The sequence below is a fragment of the Cyprinus carpio genome, chromosome B16 (genome assembly GCF_018340385.1).
Source record: "Cyprinus carpio isolate SPL01 chromosome B16, ASM1834038v1, whole genome shotgun sequence".
NCBI lineage: Eukaryota > Metazoa > Chordata > Actinopteri > Cypriniformes > Cyprinidae > Cyprinus > Cyprinus carpio.
The window spans coordinates 2,429,606-2,449,130 of NC_056612.1; the positions used below are offsets into that span (position 1 = coordinate 2,429,606).

Consider the following 19,525-nt stretch of genomic DNA (forward strand, 5'->3'; position numbering starts at 1 on the left):
ATATTTTCTTGTGAGATTGGGTTGTAAGCTTTTAAGTATCAAATAATTTTTTATTTTTGAGCGCAAGTACTCATTGTAGCTGTTGAGAACACATATAAAAGAAAAGAAAATATAACACAAACACAACTATCAGTAGATAATTAAGACAAAAAGTAGTTAGCTTTTTACAGTTTTCCAAGAATTTACTGGAAGTCAAACATTAGAGGAACATATCCATAGTTAACACTTCTAAGACACCTGTGTAAAAATAAGGAGAACTGACTTCATACACTCATAAAGTAATGCATTTTACAGGATTGATATGATGGACAGACTGCACTTTTTTCATGCCCATCTATATAAGCCAGTGCTCAATATTCACATTTTAATATGTTGTTTGTGTAATAGCAGTGCAGTGTATATGTGCGGTTGGTGTGAAGAATGTAACACATGGTGTTTTGAGCATTTGTAGACACATACACATGTTTAAAGGCACCTGTCTGGGCTGAGTTACAACAAGGTTCTCTGGTTTCGGTGGGGTACATGCTCCTAAACCCGGCTGTAAACGCTACAGGATTAGCCAATCTGCATTTGCACCTTCTTGTCTTTCTTTGAGGGTGACGGCAGCAGGGAAATGTGCAACTCTGGTGATACATCAGACTTATATTTCTGTAGACCTGTATTGCGCTTGCCTTGCAAGTTCACATCCCATTGACTCTTGTATAAAAAAAAAAAAAAAAATGTAACTATCAAATATATTTTATATGTATTCAGGTTTTTGCAAATGTATAGTAACTCATGTTAACTAGCTTTAAGGTAAAGAAAATGGATGTAAATAGTTAAACGTGAGATTTTGGTGTTCCTCATTAAATCAGACTCTGTGAATGATTAAAGGCTTGTGTCATGGATGGATGAAAAGAACTCACCTCAACCTTCCAAGGATAGGTGAAAGAAACCGTTCGTCTTATTATCGTGAACTTATCATGTTTTCACGCACTGGCTGTCTCCAGACATGCTGTGAGAACCAGAAAGATTACACTCATTTCCTCATTTACTGGCTCCATTTCTTTTTCACACAATTACAAAACCGAACCGAGTACAAACTCTGCGGTCAGCTGTTAGAGTGATAATCACATTTATGTGACTAGGAAACAACACTGAAAACACGTTGAGGTGAAATATTCTTCTTCCCTCTGATCTCACGCTTCTGCCACTCAATAGTCAGACGTAAAGGTTAGATTTTCCAGAGCTGTTCCTCACTCCGACCAAGACACAAATATCCCTGTCTGATGTGTTTTACACAGGACGTGTCGAATGCAGTCTAAGGGCTATACCTCACTCGCCAAGCAACAATTCAACTTGTAGACATGAAAATTCCTTGCATTCACACTCTCTGACACCACAGCTGACTCTCAGAAATACACTATCTTTGTGTCTGTGAGTTAAATTTTACATATATATTATACATATATATATATATATATATATATATATATATACATATTATGCTTGGGTATATTTTCATTTATTAAAGCCTTTTCTAATGCAGATTCTAGTCCAGAATAGATTTTTTTTGTGTGTGTGTGCTGATGACTATGCGAGAACATCTTTGCTTACAAATTCATTTAAATATGAAGGTACTGAGTTTGGACGACATAATTGTTCAAACACAAGTCTCAGTATTTTGCTGGCATCTTCTGACTTTTAAAAAGCAACTGAAATCATAAATAGGATGATAGCAATGCATGCAGCAGAAGATAACATAAAATACACTTCCAAATACAATAATATAATGTGAAATTATTAAATTTCAAGCACATTAGACAGTACAGTAGTATTGGGTTGCTGATAAAATAGCTGTAAATAAAACAAATATTATAAGATAAGAGGATTTAAAACAGGGGAGAGAGAGAGAGAGAGAGAGAGAGAGAGAGAGAGAGAGAGAGAGAGAAAAAAACATGTTGTTTCTTTGCAATTGTTTGTGAGATTTATAGCATTTTTAAGTGATAATTTTTCACCCTAAACTCTAAAAAGGTGTAGAAAACATTTGAATTCAGATTAAATTTTACAAATAATTACAAAGAATCATTAAAAGCAACTCATTAAATTAAACTTGAAAGTTAGAAGCAGAAAGATTGAAATAGTATTTTCTTATAAAAAATTTACAATTACTATTATTATTATACAGTATACACATTTTAAAGTGTATCTGGTTGCTCCCATTTTTTTTTTTTCCGCTTGTAATCAAAAAATCTTCCTGTTGTCATAAATAAATTTTTCATGCACAAATTTCCCATGTAGATTCTCAGTTACAGTATATTATGAATGTTTTAAGTTGTGAATAAAATAATGATTAATGTTCATTTTAAAAGAAAATTACAAGAAAAAAAAAACACATTTAATTGAATGTGTTACTTGACGTTTCTTTGCAATTGTCTGTGAAATTTGTGAAATGTAAAATGAAGTTTGAATATTTTAAGTCACACAAGGATGTCAACTTTTCCAATGTATTTAATGTCTCATAATTTGCATGAGGCAGTGCAAACAAGCAGTGAAATGTGGCGTTGTACTGGCGGATATGTGGAGTCAGGCCTGCAGCAGCTGTGATTGAGCTCCGCTCACTGATGTGTGTTATTGCTGTCTGAGTTAGTCACTGTTGCCCAGCAACACACCTGTCAGGACGGCCAAGAGTTTACCTGAGCTTCCTTCACAGCACACATGAAACACAGAGTGGACAAATGCTCTTAAACAGCCCTTTCTCAATGTTTGTCCTCTGCAATGTGTGTTTTAGTCTCATTTCATGATTTGCAGCCAGAACAAAATCCCTAAAGCAAAAAGAAAACACCCAAATGCACACACACACACACACACACACACACATATACATGTGTGTATATATATATATATATATATATATATATATATATATATATATATATATATATATATATATATATATATATATATATATATACGTGCGTTTGGGTGTTTTCTTTTTGCTTTAGGGATTTTGTTCTGGCTGCAAATCATGAAATGAGACTAAAACATTTGGAACTGAACAATCAGTCTAGTTCTACCGATTTCAAAAATGTTTACATGTTGTTTCGTGCTCTTTCATTTGACCATACAGACAACAGAATTATTTCTTATTATTTGTTAAAAATATCTATATAAATAATTGTATTCATTTAGTCTAAGGCCTGTCATTTATTGTAGTGGTAGAGTCTTCATCATCTCCAAACACATCTTCATAGATGCATTTTATTATTATTATCTGTAGAAAACATTTATTGCTATACTGTATGACAGTGAGTGCCAATGGTCAAAAACATGAAATATTTATAAAATATCTGTCTACAGGAAATATAGTCTTTTTGCTGGTTTAAGATGTAATCATCATGTATTGTTTGATTTAACATGGCATATTTCACCTTTCTTTCTTTATTTTAAACAAAGTAATTCCAGCAGTATATTGTACACATGTGATGTTATTGTACTGAGGGTAATAAAGTATTAATTGGAATTTATGGCGTAAAATGTTAATGTGTTTGTCTTTTTTTTTTATCCACTTCATTAAATCCACTTCACTTCGATTAAATCATTTGTCTTGAAAGCTGCTGTAATTACACATGAAAATGAATTGACAAAAAATGATTCAAAAACAAAATGAATAAACATTTAAAAATAAAAACCATGCAGCCTTTCAATGAATGAGCATCTTTGCAATGATTTATTAATTTCTCGAGTGAGTATAAAATATATTAAACATTAATAATGATCAAATTAGGGATATATTTGTTATTTCAAGATCTTTTCCACCTGAGTTCTCCAAGGTCTCGCTGGATGAACAATGTCAAGATTAAAAGCAAATGCAGAACCAATTTTGAATTATGGTATTCTAACAGTTTTGCTGCAATATGAAAACAGATTAAAATATTTATCATTATATGTTTAGAAATAGTGATGCATGAAAGGAAACAATAGCATCTAATTTAGACGCAGAACTGAAAATTATAAATTAACACACACACTGCGATATTTTGAAACAGAAGACATTTTTCATTCACATAATAAATACATTTTGCATTACCATTTTGAAACTTTTGCATCATTTTATTTGGTGTGAGTGGGGGGCAGGGTGCATTTTGAGTATGTACATCATAAATATTTTTTTTCCAGAGTTTCTCTCACTCAGAGAAAAAACAGCTTTCCAAACAGAGCCAGTTTCTTATAAATACATGAAGAAGGAGTGAGGTACGGGGGAGAGTCTGTCAGAAAATTCCCCCTTTAATGTCCATATCAGACTTGAACTCCTCCAGTGTGGAACCTCAATACACCAAACAGCAGCTCGACTCAAAGCCCTCCAGCACCGCAGCAGTCAATCACTCATCGGGCCAAAAACACATTTCCAGACCTTCTAATCGAACCAGCGCAAGAGTCGTCATTTAGTTCATTTCTATTATTGTTCCATTTGTTTGAATAAAATCAGATGTGTTTCATAATTGCATAATCTCAGTTTTCATTTTAAAGGCTGACATGTTAGGGGACAAAAAAGGTTCAAAACATTTGTTCAACTTAATAACCCAATTATGTGCTCAACCGATTTCTTCAAAAAAAAAAAAAAAAATAATAAAAATAATAAGAAAAAAAAAAAAAAGTCTCAAAAGGAATCTTCAAGCCTTTGACTGAATTGGGTCCAAACACAGATGGACAGCATATGATACTACAAAAAGTATCCCAGTACACAAATGAGCTAAGATTCAATCCAACAATAACCTTAAACAATTATAAATTAATGCTGCATTTTGCATTAGACTTGGTTGTTAATCTCTGGTACATTAGCATGCTGCTTCAATTTTTCTTGTAATATTAAAATGTATTTTCCCCAGTGCCACAGATGGGCTGGTTAAAAAACACTACTGCTGTGTCTCAAGTACAGAGGGCAAATGACTAAAACCTGAATGGAATTTGAGGTCATGGATGTAAAATTGTTGCATTAAAAAAACAAAAAAACAAAACAAAAAAAAAAAACAACAACTAATGAACAAGAAATAAAAATCCCACAATTTCAATTTGCATGTAGCTTAACCACAAAGTATTGTGACCCAACAATTTAGTAACCCAAATCCAAATGTGAACTATAGAAAATAAAATAATTTAAATACATCTGCTGTGTAGATTTGTGAAACCATCATATCACTGTGCTTTTATGAGATCATGTAAAGATTCATGGTTCTCATTAAATCTCTTACTTTGAGAATTGATTTGGACAATCTCCATTCATTCAAGAAGCTTATAATAGTGGTTAAGAAAAAAAAAGTAATAATCAGGTATATAAAGTATTTGACAAACAAACTCTTTTATGGAATCTCTTCTCTGTGAACAGATGATCAAATGTTCCTTTCACAGATATCAAGAACTCACAAACTGCAAAAGTATTTTTTTTTTCATGTTTTCCAGTAAAAATATCTAAACATCCTTAAAATAAGATAAATTTACTTATACAAAATGACATAATATAAGATTTATTTACTTTCTTTTAGCTTTTTTTCTGCTTAAACATAAACCTAAAAAATATCTTAAGCAATTTTGCTTCTTAAGTAAATGTATGGTTTAAGGATGTTTAATTTCTTTACTAGGAAACAATAAAGAATTGAGAAAAAAGCATTTGTAGAAACGAAAAAAAAAAATTAAAATAAATCTAATCAGAAATTCTAGGCTAGCTCGAGTGAGAGGGTGAAGCACTGGGTGGCGGTTCATGATTTGATAAGCATCAGCTGCCGTTGGTGATAATGACGGAGGTGCCTTTATGGCCCGGTGTTTGTTCAGACTGCATGCGTAGATGAGTGGCCATGTCGTAGTGGGATGAACCTGAGCAACCCAGGGAGTATCCTCTAAAGCTGTCTGCCTCGTACAGATGTTCTAGTGCGTAGCTGGTGAGCGAGTAGGCTGTGTGTTTTTCCAGGTACTGGCGGGGGTGTGAGGGGTATAGCGCTGGAGTCGGAGAGACAGCACATGTGCCCGTCAGGGGCAGCGGCTGCTGGTGTTGTTGAGAAGAGGAGAGCTCGCTTTGTAGGAAGTCTTTACTTTTACCCAGTCTGTCAGGGATGGGGCTGCTGAGACGGGACAGAGGAACAGGGCTAGGGGTGGGGCTTATAACCTGAGCCGGTCCCCGACACAACACGCTCTGCAACGCTGACTGGGGAAAGTCGGTACTGTGAAACGACGAGCCGTGGCTCTTGGCCAGACCGTTTGTAGACTCCAAAGGTATTTCTGGAGGAGCCTTCCTCAACTGCAGACGACTTTCCTCTTCTTTGATCATCTGTTGCGTGGCTCGAATCAACGTCTCAATCTTGCTGGGCTCCTGGGGACTTGCGTGGCATTGGTCACCACGGTATCGGTCGCCTGAATCGCTCGTGTCAGGTGAGCTGACAACGCTGTCCTCGTCCCAGTGACCCCTCACTGCAAGGGGGAAAAACTGTTACCATGAGGAAACAAACACAGTTCAAGGAGCAAAAATTAACAATGTTTTTCTTTGGATAAAGTCAAGGGCTTAATATACCAGGGGTGTCCAAACTCGACCCTAGATGGCTGATGTCCTGCAGAGTTAAACACACCTGAACCAGCTAATCAAGGTCTTTCTAGGCATACTAGAAACTTCCAGACAAGTGTGTTGAGGCATGTTGGAGCTAAACTCTACAGGACACTGGCCCTCCAGGATCGAGTTTGGACACCGCTGCAGAAGACCAAATTTGTAAACTACCATCTATAGCAAGGACCTCCAGCCCTTCTCCTAGAGAGGTATCATCTTGCTTATTTTAGCTCCAATCCCAATCACACACAGCTGAACCAGCTAATCACAATGATACTTGAACATTACAGGCAGGTGTGTTAAAGCATGATTGGAATTAAAGCCTGCAGGAAAGTAGCTCTCCAAGAGCAGGGCTGGAGACCCCTGGTCTATAGACAGATGAGTCGAGAATTATTCAGTTCTTCAGCTCTTATTTATTAACAAATGAGAAAATTGGTTCTTATAGGTCATTGTTTTAGTAGGGTTTTTTTTGTTGTTGTTGTTTTTTTCAGAATGCTCCTGCCTATAATCTTTTAATTTGTTCTAACCTGCTTTGATGTAGAAAGGATTCGGTGGAAGGCCAAAACATTTTGTTTCTGGTCAGAATGAACCAAAATGAAAAACATTTGGTTTCTAACCACAGATCCACTGAAAGAAACATACCTTGCAGGCTATGGATGGAGGTGATGTGGGGCATCACACCTTCGAAACTGTCCCCGTTCTCGGACGAAGACTTGGGTAACGGGAGGACAGAGCGGGCTGCGCCCCACCACGCCTCTCGCCCGGGCTGAGGGGTGCCCAGGAAGTATCGGCCAGCCTTACAGCGACCCCTCTCGCAGGACTCAGAGTGAGTGTGGCTGTAGAGGTCGCTGGAGGTATGGTGGTCGTCTGTCAGCGGTAGGCCGTAGCAGAGCGGCCGTGGTTCTGAGAACTGCCGGTACACACATGAGGAGTCTATGCCTTCACACTGCTCCAGAAGCTGAGGAGATGCAGAGTCAGTGAGTGGGCTCCCTCCCCATGGGCTATCCTGATCTGATTCCGAGCGATCTGTGGGGAAACCCGGATACTGCACAAAAAACAAATATGCATTAATACAGTGTTTCCTCAGCCTGTTCCTGGAGGCACGCCAGCACTACATACACTGGATGTCTCTCTTATCTGATCCACACATTTCATGTCTTGGAGATTCTACTAATGTGCAGATTCAGGTGTATTTGATTAGGCTGAGTCGAAAAATGTGTAGTCTTGAGGTGCCTCCAGTAACACGACTGTCCTACTTTCTCCAACGGGACTGTCCAACTTATAACTTTATCAGGGCAAAGTTGTGATTTACAAACATATAACGTGACGCTGGATCAACACCCAACATTCCTATCATCCAATCAGAGTCCTACATATATCCTCAAACTTACCTCAAACCTACCCTTAAAATTATAGTGCAGTGATTGCATGTTGTTCCAGGCCCTAATCCTATCCCTAACACAACACCTAAAATTAGAAGCCAATGGTTGGTTTATGGAAATGTTACTTAAGTAACGACTAGGCATGTCCTAGTTGTGTAAATCACATTTGAAGTCTTCCCAGCAACAGAAGACCATCCTATAGCTCCTAATATACCATTACCAGCCAAATGGAAGGCGTTTCTGTGATACTGACCTGTGAATAGGGAGAGAGTCTTGTTTTGGTCTTGGTACGGGAGACTCTGCTTTTGCCAACTCTTCTGTTCTCGCTGATGGGGTTGGATGGGCTGTTGTAGGTGAACGAGGGTTTAGTAGACGTAGCCTGATCTAAGGACAACTGTAGTCCTTTGTACTCTGTGTCCCTGTTGGGGAATGACAGCAACATTGAGCCTCGAACCTAACCAGGTGTGCAACTACACTGCTTATCTTGGTATTACGGTTTACTGGTGCATTTTTCCTTTTCATGTTAACCACTCAGAGAAATGTAGGGTCAGGCTTTTTCTTTAGATGCTTCAGGCTCCATGCTCATTTGTGAAGCAGTGTGTGAGGAAGACTCAAGGACAGAAAATGAATTGCATTGTTTCTCCTGCAGGATTGGAACAAGGCTCCTACAAACATATGGCAGAGGGCTGGAGGCTCTGTTCAAATACACAGTGAGATTAAGAGCTATGTCTGGCTAAATCAAACCCACACAGGGATCACCACATAAGGCATAACTAGGAAATGGGAATTGATTTCTCAGTAAAGTGCTGTATGGATTTCTGTTCCCAGTGATGTATAACTTTCAGAAAACGACGGCTAGAGCGTATGCTATCCAGGCGCCGACGCCAGCTTCCCTCCTGAGGCCTAGAAGCCTGGCTCAGACAGCACGCAGACTAATGGGATTGCATGCAGATGGCAACATCTTGGAAAATGCACTCGCAGATCCACGGGATCTCATGAAGTTGATGCCGTTATTGTACGCTCTATGTAAATACAGAGTTTTTCTGAGGTCAAGGCCTGTCTTTAGAAGCCAAAAGCCTTAAGGTGATCCAACAGGTTGGCCGGTGTCAGTGGTTTAGCACATACACACAATTTCATTCAGCTCAGCCACCATTCTCTCTCTCTCTCTCACACACACACAACCTCATTTCACACCTCACAGCCCGTGTGAGTAGATTCTGATAACACCACGATAAGACGCCAGACATATCCACCTCGCTTCCTTTTCTCACTAGAATAGCTGTGCATTTCTGAATGAGAGCACATGTGGAGAGGTTAAACAGGAAACAGATCTCGTACTCGTGAGGTCTACACTGCAACGCACACTTTTAAGGAAATCATTCTTCTCAAGGAAACTGAATCATGGATGATGGTGGAGAATATCACAAAAAAAAAGAGAACTCCATTCATGGACACTCTTAGCAAGCTGTGAGCTATAAACACTCATCATCTTTACAGTCTATTAATTAAACCTCATAAACACTTTTCCTTTATAGCTGTGGATGAAGAGCTATCTGACACTCGCGGGCTATTGGCAGACTGGCATATTAAAACCAATCCACTTTGTTTTAATGAAGGTTTTTATAGCACGCAATTCATTTACATCTGTAACAGATAGATAGCAAAGGAGGCAGAACGAGCCGGGCTGGGGGTGGGGGGGTTGATGCTCCAGATGCTGGCATCGCTTCTAATGGGCTCTCTGGAAGTGTGCGCACTAACGCTGCACTTCACTCTTCCATACTTCCCTTGTTTAAAACCGTAGTGTGAGCGATGGCTCCATTGCTCAATCCCACCTCATTCTTTCCAGAGAGTTCCAGTGGAAAAGTTCATTGTGGTAATGCACAGAGTTTGTCAGTATGAATGCATGACAAATAAATCACCCACATTCCCTGGCTCCCATGCAGTTTCTGTACATGCAGCTGGCATATTATATAAAGCAAGAACAGGAATGACACCCCGAACTGACTGATGAGCATCAGGGCAGCTTTAATTCGCTCGGTCACTGTCATGGCTGGACTTGGAAACACCATAAATTTGAACCTTAATGATATTGTACTGAACCTATTGCTAGTTGTAAGTCACTGAAAAAGGCCTTTTAGCTGTGTAATAGTGGAATAATGTGGACAATTCAACACAACTGTAGACAGAAGCTTTAAGAAATGATATGGGATACTACACTTTTGCCTAATACACTGCATGCATGTTAGTCATGTACAACTGGATTCAAGTATGTGTATGGAATTGCATTATTGAACAATTAGAGAGTATGCTGTAGTTTAGGTGGTAACACTTTAGTTAAGGCCAATTCTCACTATTAACTAGTTGCTTATTAGCATGCATATTACTAGCATATAAGCTGTATATTAGTAGTTATAGAGCACATACAGTATTAATGCCTTATTCTGCATGACCATATTGTAGATCCCTTAATCCTACACCATACTTAAACTTAAATATTAATAAGCAGCAAGTTTTTTAAAAAAAATGTTGCAAGTACATTGATTATTTTGAAAATATAATTTGGCTTGCATATACACTACTGTTTAAAAGTTTTTTTTTTTGTTTTTGTTTTTCTAGAAATTTATATTTTTATTTAGATACAGTAGGACACATTCAATTGATCAAGACTGACAATAAAGACTTGTTACAAAAGATTTCCATTTCAAATAAATGTTCTTTTGAACTTTCTATTCATCATAGAATCCTGAAAAAACTAAACCATTTTCAACACTAATAATAATAAGAAATGTTTCTTGAGCAGCAAATTGGCATACTAGAATGCATTTCTGGGACACTGAAGCCTGCAGCAATGGCTGCTGATAAATTCAGCTTTGCAATCACAGGAATAAATTAGATTTCAAAACATATTAAAATAGAAAACAATTATTGTAAATTGTAATTACAAATACCTACTACACATCAGGGGGTTATATTCTTTATACAGGCTATTAATAATAGAAACAGTGGAGCACAAAAACTAGGGGTTACAATTACAAAAGTCTTCAAAAAATAAACTATGAAAATGATAATGAATACATAAATTGATAGCCTTGCATAGAAATCAGTGTTTATTATCTGAATTTAATTGATGACAATTAAACAACAGTGTATAAAGATCTCATGCAGTTTTGAAGATGCATATTTGAAGAGGCACGAAAAGCTTTACATAGTGTACTCACGTGAGGACGTAGTTGACGCTGACGATGCAGTGTGGTCTGGACGATCTGCTGTTGTGTACTATAGTAGCGTAACTCTGTACCCACACCCAGCCACCCTGCTTAGCCAGGAATCGGTAGTATTTGGTGGTGACTTGTCCTTTTACCAGCACTACAGAGAGAAAAACACGCGCAATCAATTAGAGAACATTTCTGAAACTTTCACTTCACATACGCTTCTTTTGCAAAACAAAATGAAAAAAACGATTCATTAATTTGTTGTTTATTTCCATCAGCAACATTGGGATATTTTTTCTTTTTTTGGGCCTCAGGTGTGGTTGATTTAATCTTTCTAATTCAAGAAAGCTAATTACTGCTTTCATTTGCATGTTTAAACCATAAACTGCCATTTCTCTTTCAGCCTAATAACTATTTATAGCAAATAATGTCAAATACTGTGTCTCTTAATAAGCTGTGTTGTGCTGTAATCAGGAATGTAATAAATAAAACAATAGATAATAGAAAATTGTATTTTTAAGGAATAAACGTGTAGAAAAAAAAATCATTTTCAATCCGGTTCACTAATTTAGTCACTAATAGATTGCATGTTTAATCTAAGCTCATGCTTATATCAGTATGTTGAGATCATATTCATCTCCTATAACATGGTATTATCAATTACCGCATTGTCAGTCATCACTAAAAGATGCTGTAAAGTGGACGTGACCAGAGGAATGAGGAAAAACAAGCCTAACTCACACAAGTGGTGCGCGCAGCGGAGATGGAAAGTGTCACAGCTGTGGACGTGATGATAAAGTGTCTTCTCTATTAAGTCTTGCGGCTCGTAGCCAGTGAGCTCTGCAACCCTGACAAACACAGAACACAGAACGGAATAACAATGGTGTTGGCGTGAGCACAAACACCTGTCCACACACTGGCACGTGCAGGAATGGGACAAATTTGGTTAAACGTAAGCCCAACGTGCAAACGTGCATGTGTGTCTCGCTAAACACAGCTGCATATGCACACAGAGAGCGGAATATGGATATATACAAATCTGCATTTACACAATCACAGAGGCACACGTGCACAAACACACAGACAAGAATTTGGTGCTTTGAAAATAATTTTATATATACAGTGTCCAAAGGTCTGAGATCACACTGAAAACTACAAATACACTTTTTAAATTTTCTTTTGTTTGTTTAAATAATAGTTATGTCATAAAGGGCACACATGCACAGACAAGAAGGTTCCGGGACCATACTGAAAATCTATTTTTTTATTTTATTTCATTCATTCATTCGTTCATTTAGAGGTTAACATTATGAAAAAAAAATATATATACATATTGAGGATTCTGATATTAAGCCATATTTGGTCTCTACGAAATAAAATGAATAACACACTGATGATTCCTCTCTCTTTTTTGGTCGCTTTTCAAATGCAAGTAAATTAGTGCCATCATGTACTCTCCTTTGTACAAAGATGATCTCTGGAACACTGGAGAACCTGCTCATCAGGTTTTGTTCATGGCAGCTTAAGTGTATGCCAAAGGGTGAAATGGCAAAAACATTGAGAGACATTTTGATATTCATGTTAAACTTGAATTTTCAAATGCCAAATTTTTATTTGAATTGTTATGCTGATAAAAATAAAAATGCAAAAAAATAAGCATTTTCATTCATTAGTCCCAGACCTTTGGTCCCCACTGCCAATATTATCAACACAGCAATATGTAGAAGCATATGAACACATGGTACCTGGAGTCCAGGAAAATGAGTTTCATGTCCAGGCTGGCTCTGAACATGAACATATTGCTGTGGAGCTTGATCTCGGTTACTGCGCTGGGGGGGAGAGAGTGACCAACAGCCACCAGACCCACGTTCTGATAACAGCCGTCAAACGGAGACATGTCTAAGCTGTACTGACGGACCTTCAGATAGCCGCTGCAGTGAATGACCTGTCGGAGATCATGGTCACACACACATCTGTATTATATTTCACTGCATCTGTGATCATCTCTATGCTATCTTATATTATGGCTTACATGTAAATATAATTTGCCTTGGCTTGCACATACATCAAAAGTCTATATATTTCTCATTGCTAATGTTTTAAAATATGATGCCTATTGGGCACAATATCACTAAATCTCTACTACACGATGAAGGAAGATATATTAAAAACTGCATATAATGAATATATTTTTATGCAGCTGTGGAGACTGTTTTATTAAACACCACACATAAGAGAGAAATGAAACCGTAATGGCTTACCTTGTAACCACCACACGTCAAGCCAGCGTTTCTCTTAGCAAGGACGCATTTCATTCTCAGGAAAAAAGATCTTTCCATTTCATATTCTAGAAAAAGAACAGGAAGCAGAAGACGGTGAAGGAGCAGTTTGAGGGTGAAGGTATGCAGGTGTTCAGTGGATGTCTCACCGTGGACGAAGTGTGAATGATACGGCTGGTGAGGCGTAAGGACTGCGGTCATCTCGTCGTGGTCTGCGGGGTGGATGTATTCATAAATGCTGTTCCCCGTCAGCTCTACCTGTTAAAATGGACTTTTGTCATTGCAGTCAAACAGTGGGACATAGGCTGAATATAAAAATAGGTTATAAATAAAAGCAATCAGCAGTACATAGGGAAATGTGCACTTTACCTGTGACAACCCCAAATGCACTGATGCAGTTTCAGAAATGTACATGATTTTTCCATCAGGAGCCACCACAAAAATGAAGCCATCCAAAGTCTAAAGAAAATTTGTAAAAATTAATGAATGCATTTATTTACATGAAGTAGTTCCTATATTATTTAAAGCATCATGAAAGCAAGATGGAGCAGAGGTAACATTCAGGAGATGAAATTAAGCTTTCATATTACAATAAATAAAAATGTAAAAAGATGCAGGAAGCAATTATGTATATATATATATATATATATATATATATATATATATATATATATATATATATATATATATATATATATATATAATGTATTTAAAGAGAATTAAAAAATATACAAACTAAATCTTCGCAAGAAACACTTGCAACGAATGACAAATATTGATATTTAGACGGCTGTAAAATGTAACTGTAAGACGAATTCTAAGTAGATCTATCAAAAATAAGTTTGAGAATTCGATACCAGAATTTTTAGAATATGAATTATTAGACCTAAATAATAACAATAATACTAAGCAAGTAAATAATTTTAAAGTGTTTACCTGAAGCAGATGTGATCCTATCTCTCGGCCCACATTGTCCAGAGAACTGGCTCGACTCACATGGCCCCAAGATTCCCCGAGACCTGCGGAACGTATTCATAAAAAGCACCTCAGATTATTACAATGAGGGAAAACATAATGAGCATTAAATATATGACAATCCATCGGGGTACTGAAAGAGCTCACAAAACCAATCTTAGCGCATAAAATGTCTCTCATATGAAATTCGTTTTGACGGGAAAAAATAATAAATAAAATATAAAAATCTACAACAGCACACAAAAAAGTACCACAACAAAAATAATAGTCTATCGTCATCTGCCGATCAGTTAGTCAATATTTTATCACCGAATCGACTGTAAACGCGCTGAATGCAAATGAGGAGTATTATGATGATCCCGTACAGGCGGAGAAACTCGATAAAGCAAACAATCTGACACACACAATCCTTATTGAAATGCAAATCACACGAAAACAAACATCAGATGAAAGCGAAAGCTCTGATTCCACTTTAATATTAAACAAACATGGACTCCGCGTTTATCCAGCAGAAACAATCACATTACTGCTCAGACAGCTCTCCGAAAAATAACCACATTCTTATAGTCAATAACCGCTCGAAAAAAAAAAAAAAAAAAACATATCCAGTGGAAACATGTTCTTATCAAACCGACAGATCATAAAAAAAAAACAACAACTTTTCTCTTGCTGTTTGTTAAAATAAAATGTGTTAAGATTAAGTTAGCGTGAAAGCCACAATTCAATCGACCACGGCTTTCTAATTAGCTACAGCTCATGATAATATATTTAGTTTATTAAATACTAGCTACTAATAATGATGATACTAAATATAAATAGTCGAAACAGTAATAACTGTTCTCAATAATAATAATAGGCTAATAATAATAATAATAATAATAATAATAATAATAATAATAATAATAATAATTGTTATTGGGCGGGACGCGCGTGTGAAGATCTTAATGCACGTCTGACCCAAAGCCGAAGGATCCGAAAAGAGAAGTTGTGATATTTCGCGGGGAATTGCTGGATCTGATTTTATTTGAATATCCGCGGTGCTCGTCACATAATAAACTTTACATAAGCGATAAGAGTGAAACACTTCACACAAAAGAATACATCACTGCATCTCTCCAGCGGAGATGTTTCAGTTGAACTAAACTTCAAATGAAGCTGAGCTTATATTAAAACTATTCTTCTGTTTCTGCTGTGAACACATTTCTTTAGGCGCTGCTGAGATTTTATTTTATATTATATTATTTTATTTTTTACAGGCCCGACATTTATTCCAGCACAAGGACCATAATGACTTTCCCCTCCAAACGAAATTACAATGCCTATGTTATTCTCTAACCTAAACAATAGTTATTAAAACGCTTTTGCCATTTTTAATTTTAAAATAACTCTAAAACAGATTTTACATCCAAAATGAATCGCTAAGGCCTTACTACGAATAAAAATCGTATTTTTATTCGGAAAAAAAATGAATGGGTAAAAAGGATGGATATATATATAAATATAAAAAAAAATGTGAGCGAAACCCCTAACAACAGTCTTACTAAAATGAATGAAATGCATAAAAACAGAAAACAACGCCTATTGCATGAAGTTAAATGATTAAACTGTGGAATTGGACAATTATTTGACAGCAGTGTCCCTCAGAGTTATTCTCTTCACAGCCGAGCAATAAATAACCACCATAAAACCACCTCCACCTTCCTTCATTTTCTAATAAAACTTGACTGTCTCATTTCCTCCAGCTCTACATGTGAGCTGTCTGTACAGTGACCTCGCTGACCTTTAACCCTGTTTCATTCACATGATATGTTTAAAAACATTTATTTACAATCTAATGAGTAAAGCACATGCTGCAGTCCCGTGGATGGTAAAGTGCTACACTTCAGTATCTATCCTATGGCAAGATGGAGAGAGAATGTATTTAAGCATATGCTTGTCTCTTCTGGCATATAGTACTTCAAGCCGAGAAAATGCATGTCATTCACACGGAAATAAATGTAGCAGTGTCTGTAAATGCTGTATTACTTCACTCATGTTTCTCAGTTTCTCTTTATTTGCTGTCAAACACGGAAGAATATTCGTTTCCAGACATACAGCAGATTTCAAACATGTTAACTATTATATTAGACCTACATAACATAGCCTACATCTAGCAGTAAATTGGCCTATCATTAAAATGAAAGAGACGAAAACCTAAACATGGATAAGAACACACAAAATACAAAATAAAACAGTCGCGCGCGCATGGGCGAGAATGCAGTTAAAAGGAGGACTGCCAAGCTGTTGATGGAGATGTTTTTAAACACTTTAAGGTTGTCTATTTTTTATGATATTATTCGTCAAACGATCAGTTTTAGCCTCCAGGAGCTTGTTGCTGATGAAATATCGGTGTTTATGTGTTTATGTGCTGAGTGATATCCAAAAACTCGCGATTCGCATTTGGCCTTTTTTATCGTTTTGTTTTTATTATTGGTGTTATTTATTATTATTACTATTAATAATAATTTCGTGTAGCCTATGCAGCTACTGATGTCACGTATGAAGAAGCGTCAGTCCGGTGATAATTGGCGCAGTTTGTCTTCAGTCACGCAGAACACAGAAGGTGGAAAATTACGCTAATAATCAGAATAATCAGTGTACATTCAAATACAGTCAGTCTCCTTGCTTTAATAAAACAGCCTATCAAATTCACCAAAAGTTTCTTTATTTAATTTTTATTTTACTTCATTATATAATACTTTATTTTATTATTTTATAATTGTATTATGCATTACTTATATATATATATATATATATATATATATATATATATATATATATATATATATATATATATATATATATATAGCCTATTTATATAAAATTCAAAAATATATTTGTTGCTTTACTAAAACAAAACAAAACAAAAAAAGAATATAATAAAAAAGAAATGCTCCGTGTTTACATATTTAAAAACGAACAGGTCTTCTAAAACGCTGTTAAAACGTCTTATTTATTAATGCCGCACTTTGATAATACGTTTGATATGATTTCGGTTCTATGCTTTTTTTTTTTCCTGCAAATTATGTGCATGAGACCCTATAGAAAAATAGTTGTTCTTTATGGCCTTTAAAGGATATAACTACATGTCTAGATGAAAATACTGTTGAAACAAAACAATAATTTTAAACAAATAGCCTAATACAGTTTTAATAATAATATCAATTTTATTAACAATATTTATTTTTATAATTATTAAAATAATTATAATTAATTCCTAATTATGAATATTTTAGTAACTACAGCACCAATACTAATAATAATAAACAGTAGCAATACTATTTGTATATTTATTATTCTTATAGCCTAGTTGACAAGAACACTAATAATGATGTTAAGCTTCCCAAAATGATTGAATTATTTACAGATAGCTAGGCTACAGAAGATGATGTCCAAAACATAACGTAATGACCGACTCACCTTCTGGGAAGACTATCCTCATCTTCAGGTAGCTGGTGGTCAGTCTGATGATGGAGGCTTTGTCCAGCTGTGAGGTGATGGCCGAGGGCAGAGGCAGCAGTTTGGCCAGCTCATAGAACTCGCTGTTCTCCTTCTCGCGCCGCGTCCGCGCCGCGTTCTTCGACTTCTCCTTCATGCTCTCTGTCACTGACAGGTGTCTCAGACCCTTCTGCTGCTGTTGGCTTCAATCTCTCCACAACACAAACTCAACCGCATGCGTGAGGTCTCGAGCAGTTTCACCAGCACGGGAAGGTTTCAGAGACGTCCTGGACGTGTTCCTGCCATCGCCGATTCCCAGCAGTTCACGAGGTTCCTGAGATGTCTTACACGCAGATGCGAGACGAACAGCGCTTCATGATTATGAGTAGTTTGTTTATTTCATACACACATGAAATCCACTCGGGCCCAGAATCTCTTCATGAGGGAAGTTCCATCCATCCATCAGATGCGCATAATATTCCTGGAAAACAGCAGAGCGCACGTTCATTTCTCTTCCTACTTTGAAATGCACGGGTCTTTTACGGAGAACATACGATATCAAAACCTTTATTTATTTTTATTAAGTGTATATATACGATAGACTATATAGGCTAAAATACGCATTTTCAGTCTGCAGGTAGGCTTGATATCTGCTCCGTATCTATTCATGTTAGATGTCATTGAATGTTCTTGATTACATCGCATTTGTAATTTCCTTATTTTTCTTAAATATAACTTTTACGTTTCAATAGGCTAAAACTCGCACGTCTTCTTACCTCAAATCAGAGCAAACTGCAAACTTGCATCGTCTTCATAAGTTCATAACTCCACAACGAGAAACATCCAGAGCCGCGTTCACGCGTTAATTCACGCCGAATTCCACTGCAAACACAGGAAACATGGCATCTTTGTATCCAGAAGGATCTTGTTTGGAGGAGAGTTTGCTGAAGTCTCTTTCTGTCTGAGCAGCACACGAACCCTCCCCCTGAGCTCAGCTCATTGGACACTGAAGGACTGGACAGGATTTTCCCATTGGATCCCATTCACCAGCGCCCGCTCCATGTGAAGTCTCGATTTGTTAGAAATGCTGACCCCTGACCCGTAACGCACTATGAATAATATTAGCATTTAAAGTTCACTATCTATCTATCTATCTATCTATCTATCTATCTATCTATCTATCTATCTATCTATCTATCTATCTATCTATCTATCTATCTATCTATCTATCTATCTATCTATCTATCTATCTATCTATCTATCTATCTATCTATCTATCTATCTTATTTGTGCATGAAAACAGACTTAACTAAAAGCTAGTCGCATTTTTCCCCCCACTAAAATAAGAGCATACGTGCAAATATTTAAAACTACATACTGCAGCCTATCTATAAATATGCAACACATGTGGCCCTATTTTCTTACAGTTTAACTAAAAGGATTCTGCAGCAATAAATACAGCAAAAACAAGCAGGCGGATCTGCTGTCCATGAAAGAAAACAACAGTATTGATTCAGAGGGAAACAGCAGTAAATCCCACTCTTCTTATTGTCAGTGTCCTGTTGAATAAGGAGCCAGCAATTTTGTCCACTGTGGTAGTTTTCTTAATATTTCTTATTTTCTATAGCT

At 36.6% G+C, this 19,525-nt stretch overlaps 1 protein-coding gene across 2 annotated transcripts; it reads right to left on the reverse strand.

Annotated features, from left to right (window-relative positions):
- Positions 1 to 5,569: 5,569 nt before the first annotated feature.
- On the reverse strand, positions 5,570 to 18,850 carry LOC109099257 (single-minded homolog 1-A). 2 transcript variants are annotated; one of them, XM_042740347.1, is made up of 12 exons: positions 18,673 to 18,850; positions 17,879 to 18,377; positions 14,381 to 14,463; positions 13,814 to 13,903; positions 13,594 to 13,702; positions 13,427 to 13,512; positions 12,911 to 13,110; positions 11,907 to 12,013; positions 11,172 to 11,319; positions 8,207 to 8,372; positions 7,214 to 7,616; positions 5,570 to 6,441 (listed from the first exon to the last, which is right to left on the reverse strand). In XM_042740347.1, exons 2-12 carry the CDS (start codon positions 18,051 to 18,053, stop codon positions 5,753 to 5,755), a joined length of 2,256 nt encoding a protein of 751 aa, XP_042596281.1. In that variant the 5' UTR covers positions 18,054 to 18,377; positions 18,673 to 18,850; the 3' UTR covers positions 5,570 to 5,752. The 2 variants fall into 2 exon arrangements, with proteins under 2 accessions (XP_042596281.1, XP_042596282.1); XM_042740348.1 differs by lacking the exons at positions 14,381 to 14,463; positions 17,879 to 18,377; positions 18,673 to 18,850 and having other exon boundaries at positions 13,594 to 13,698; positions 13,814 to 13,893.
- Between the last annotated feature and the right edge of the window lie 675 nt (positions 18,851 to 19,525).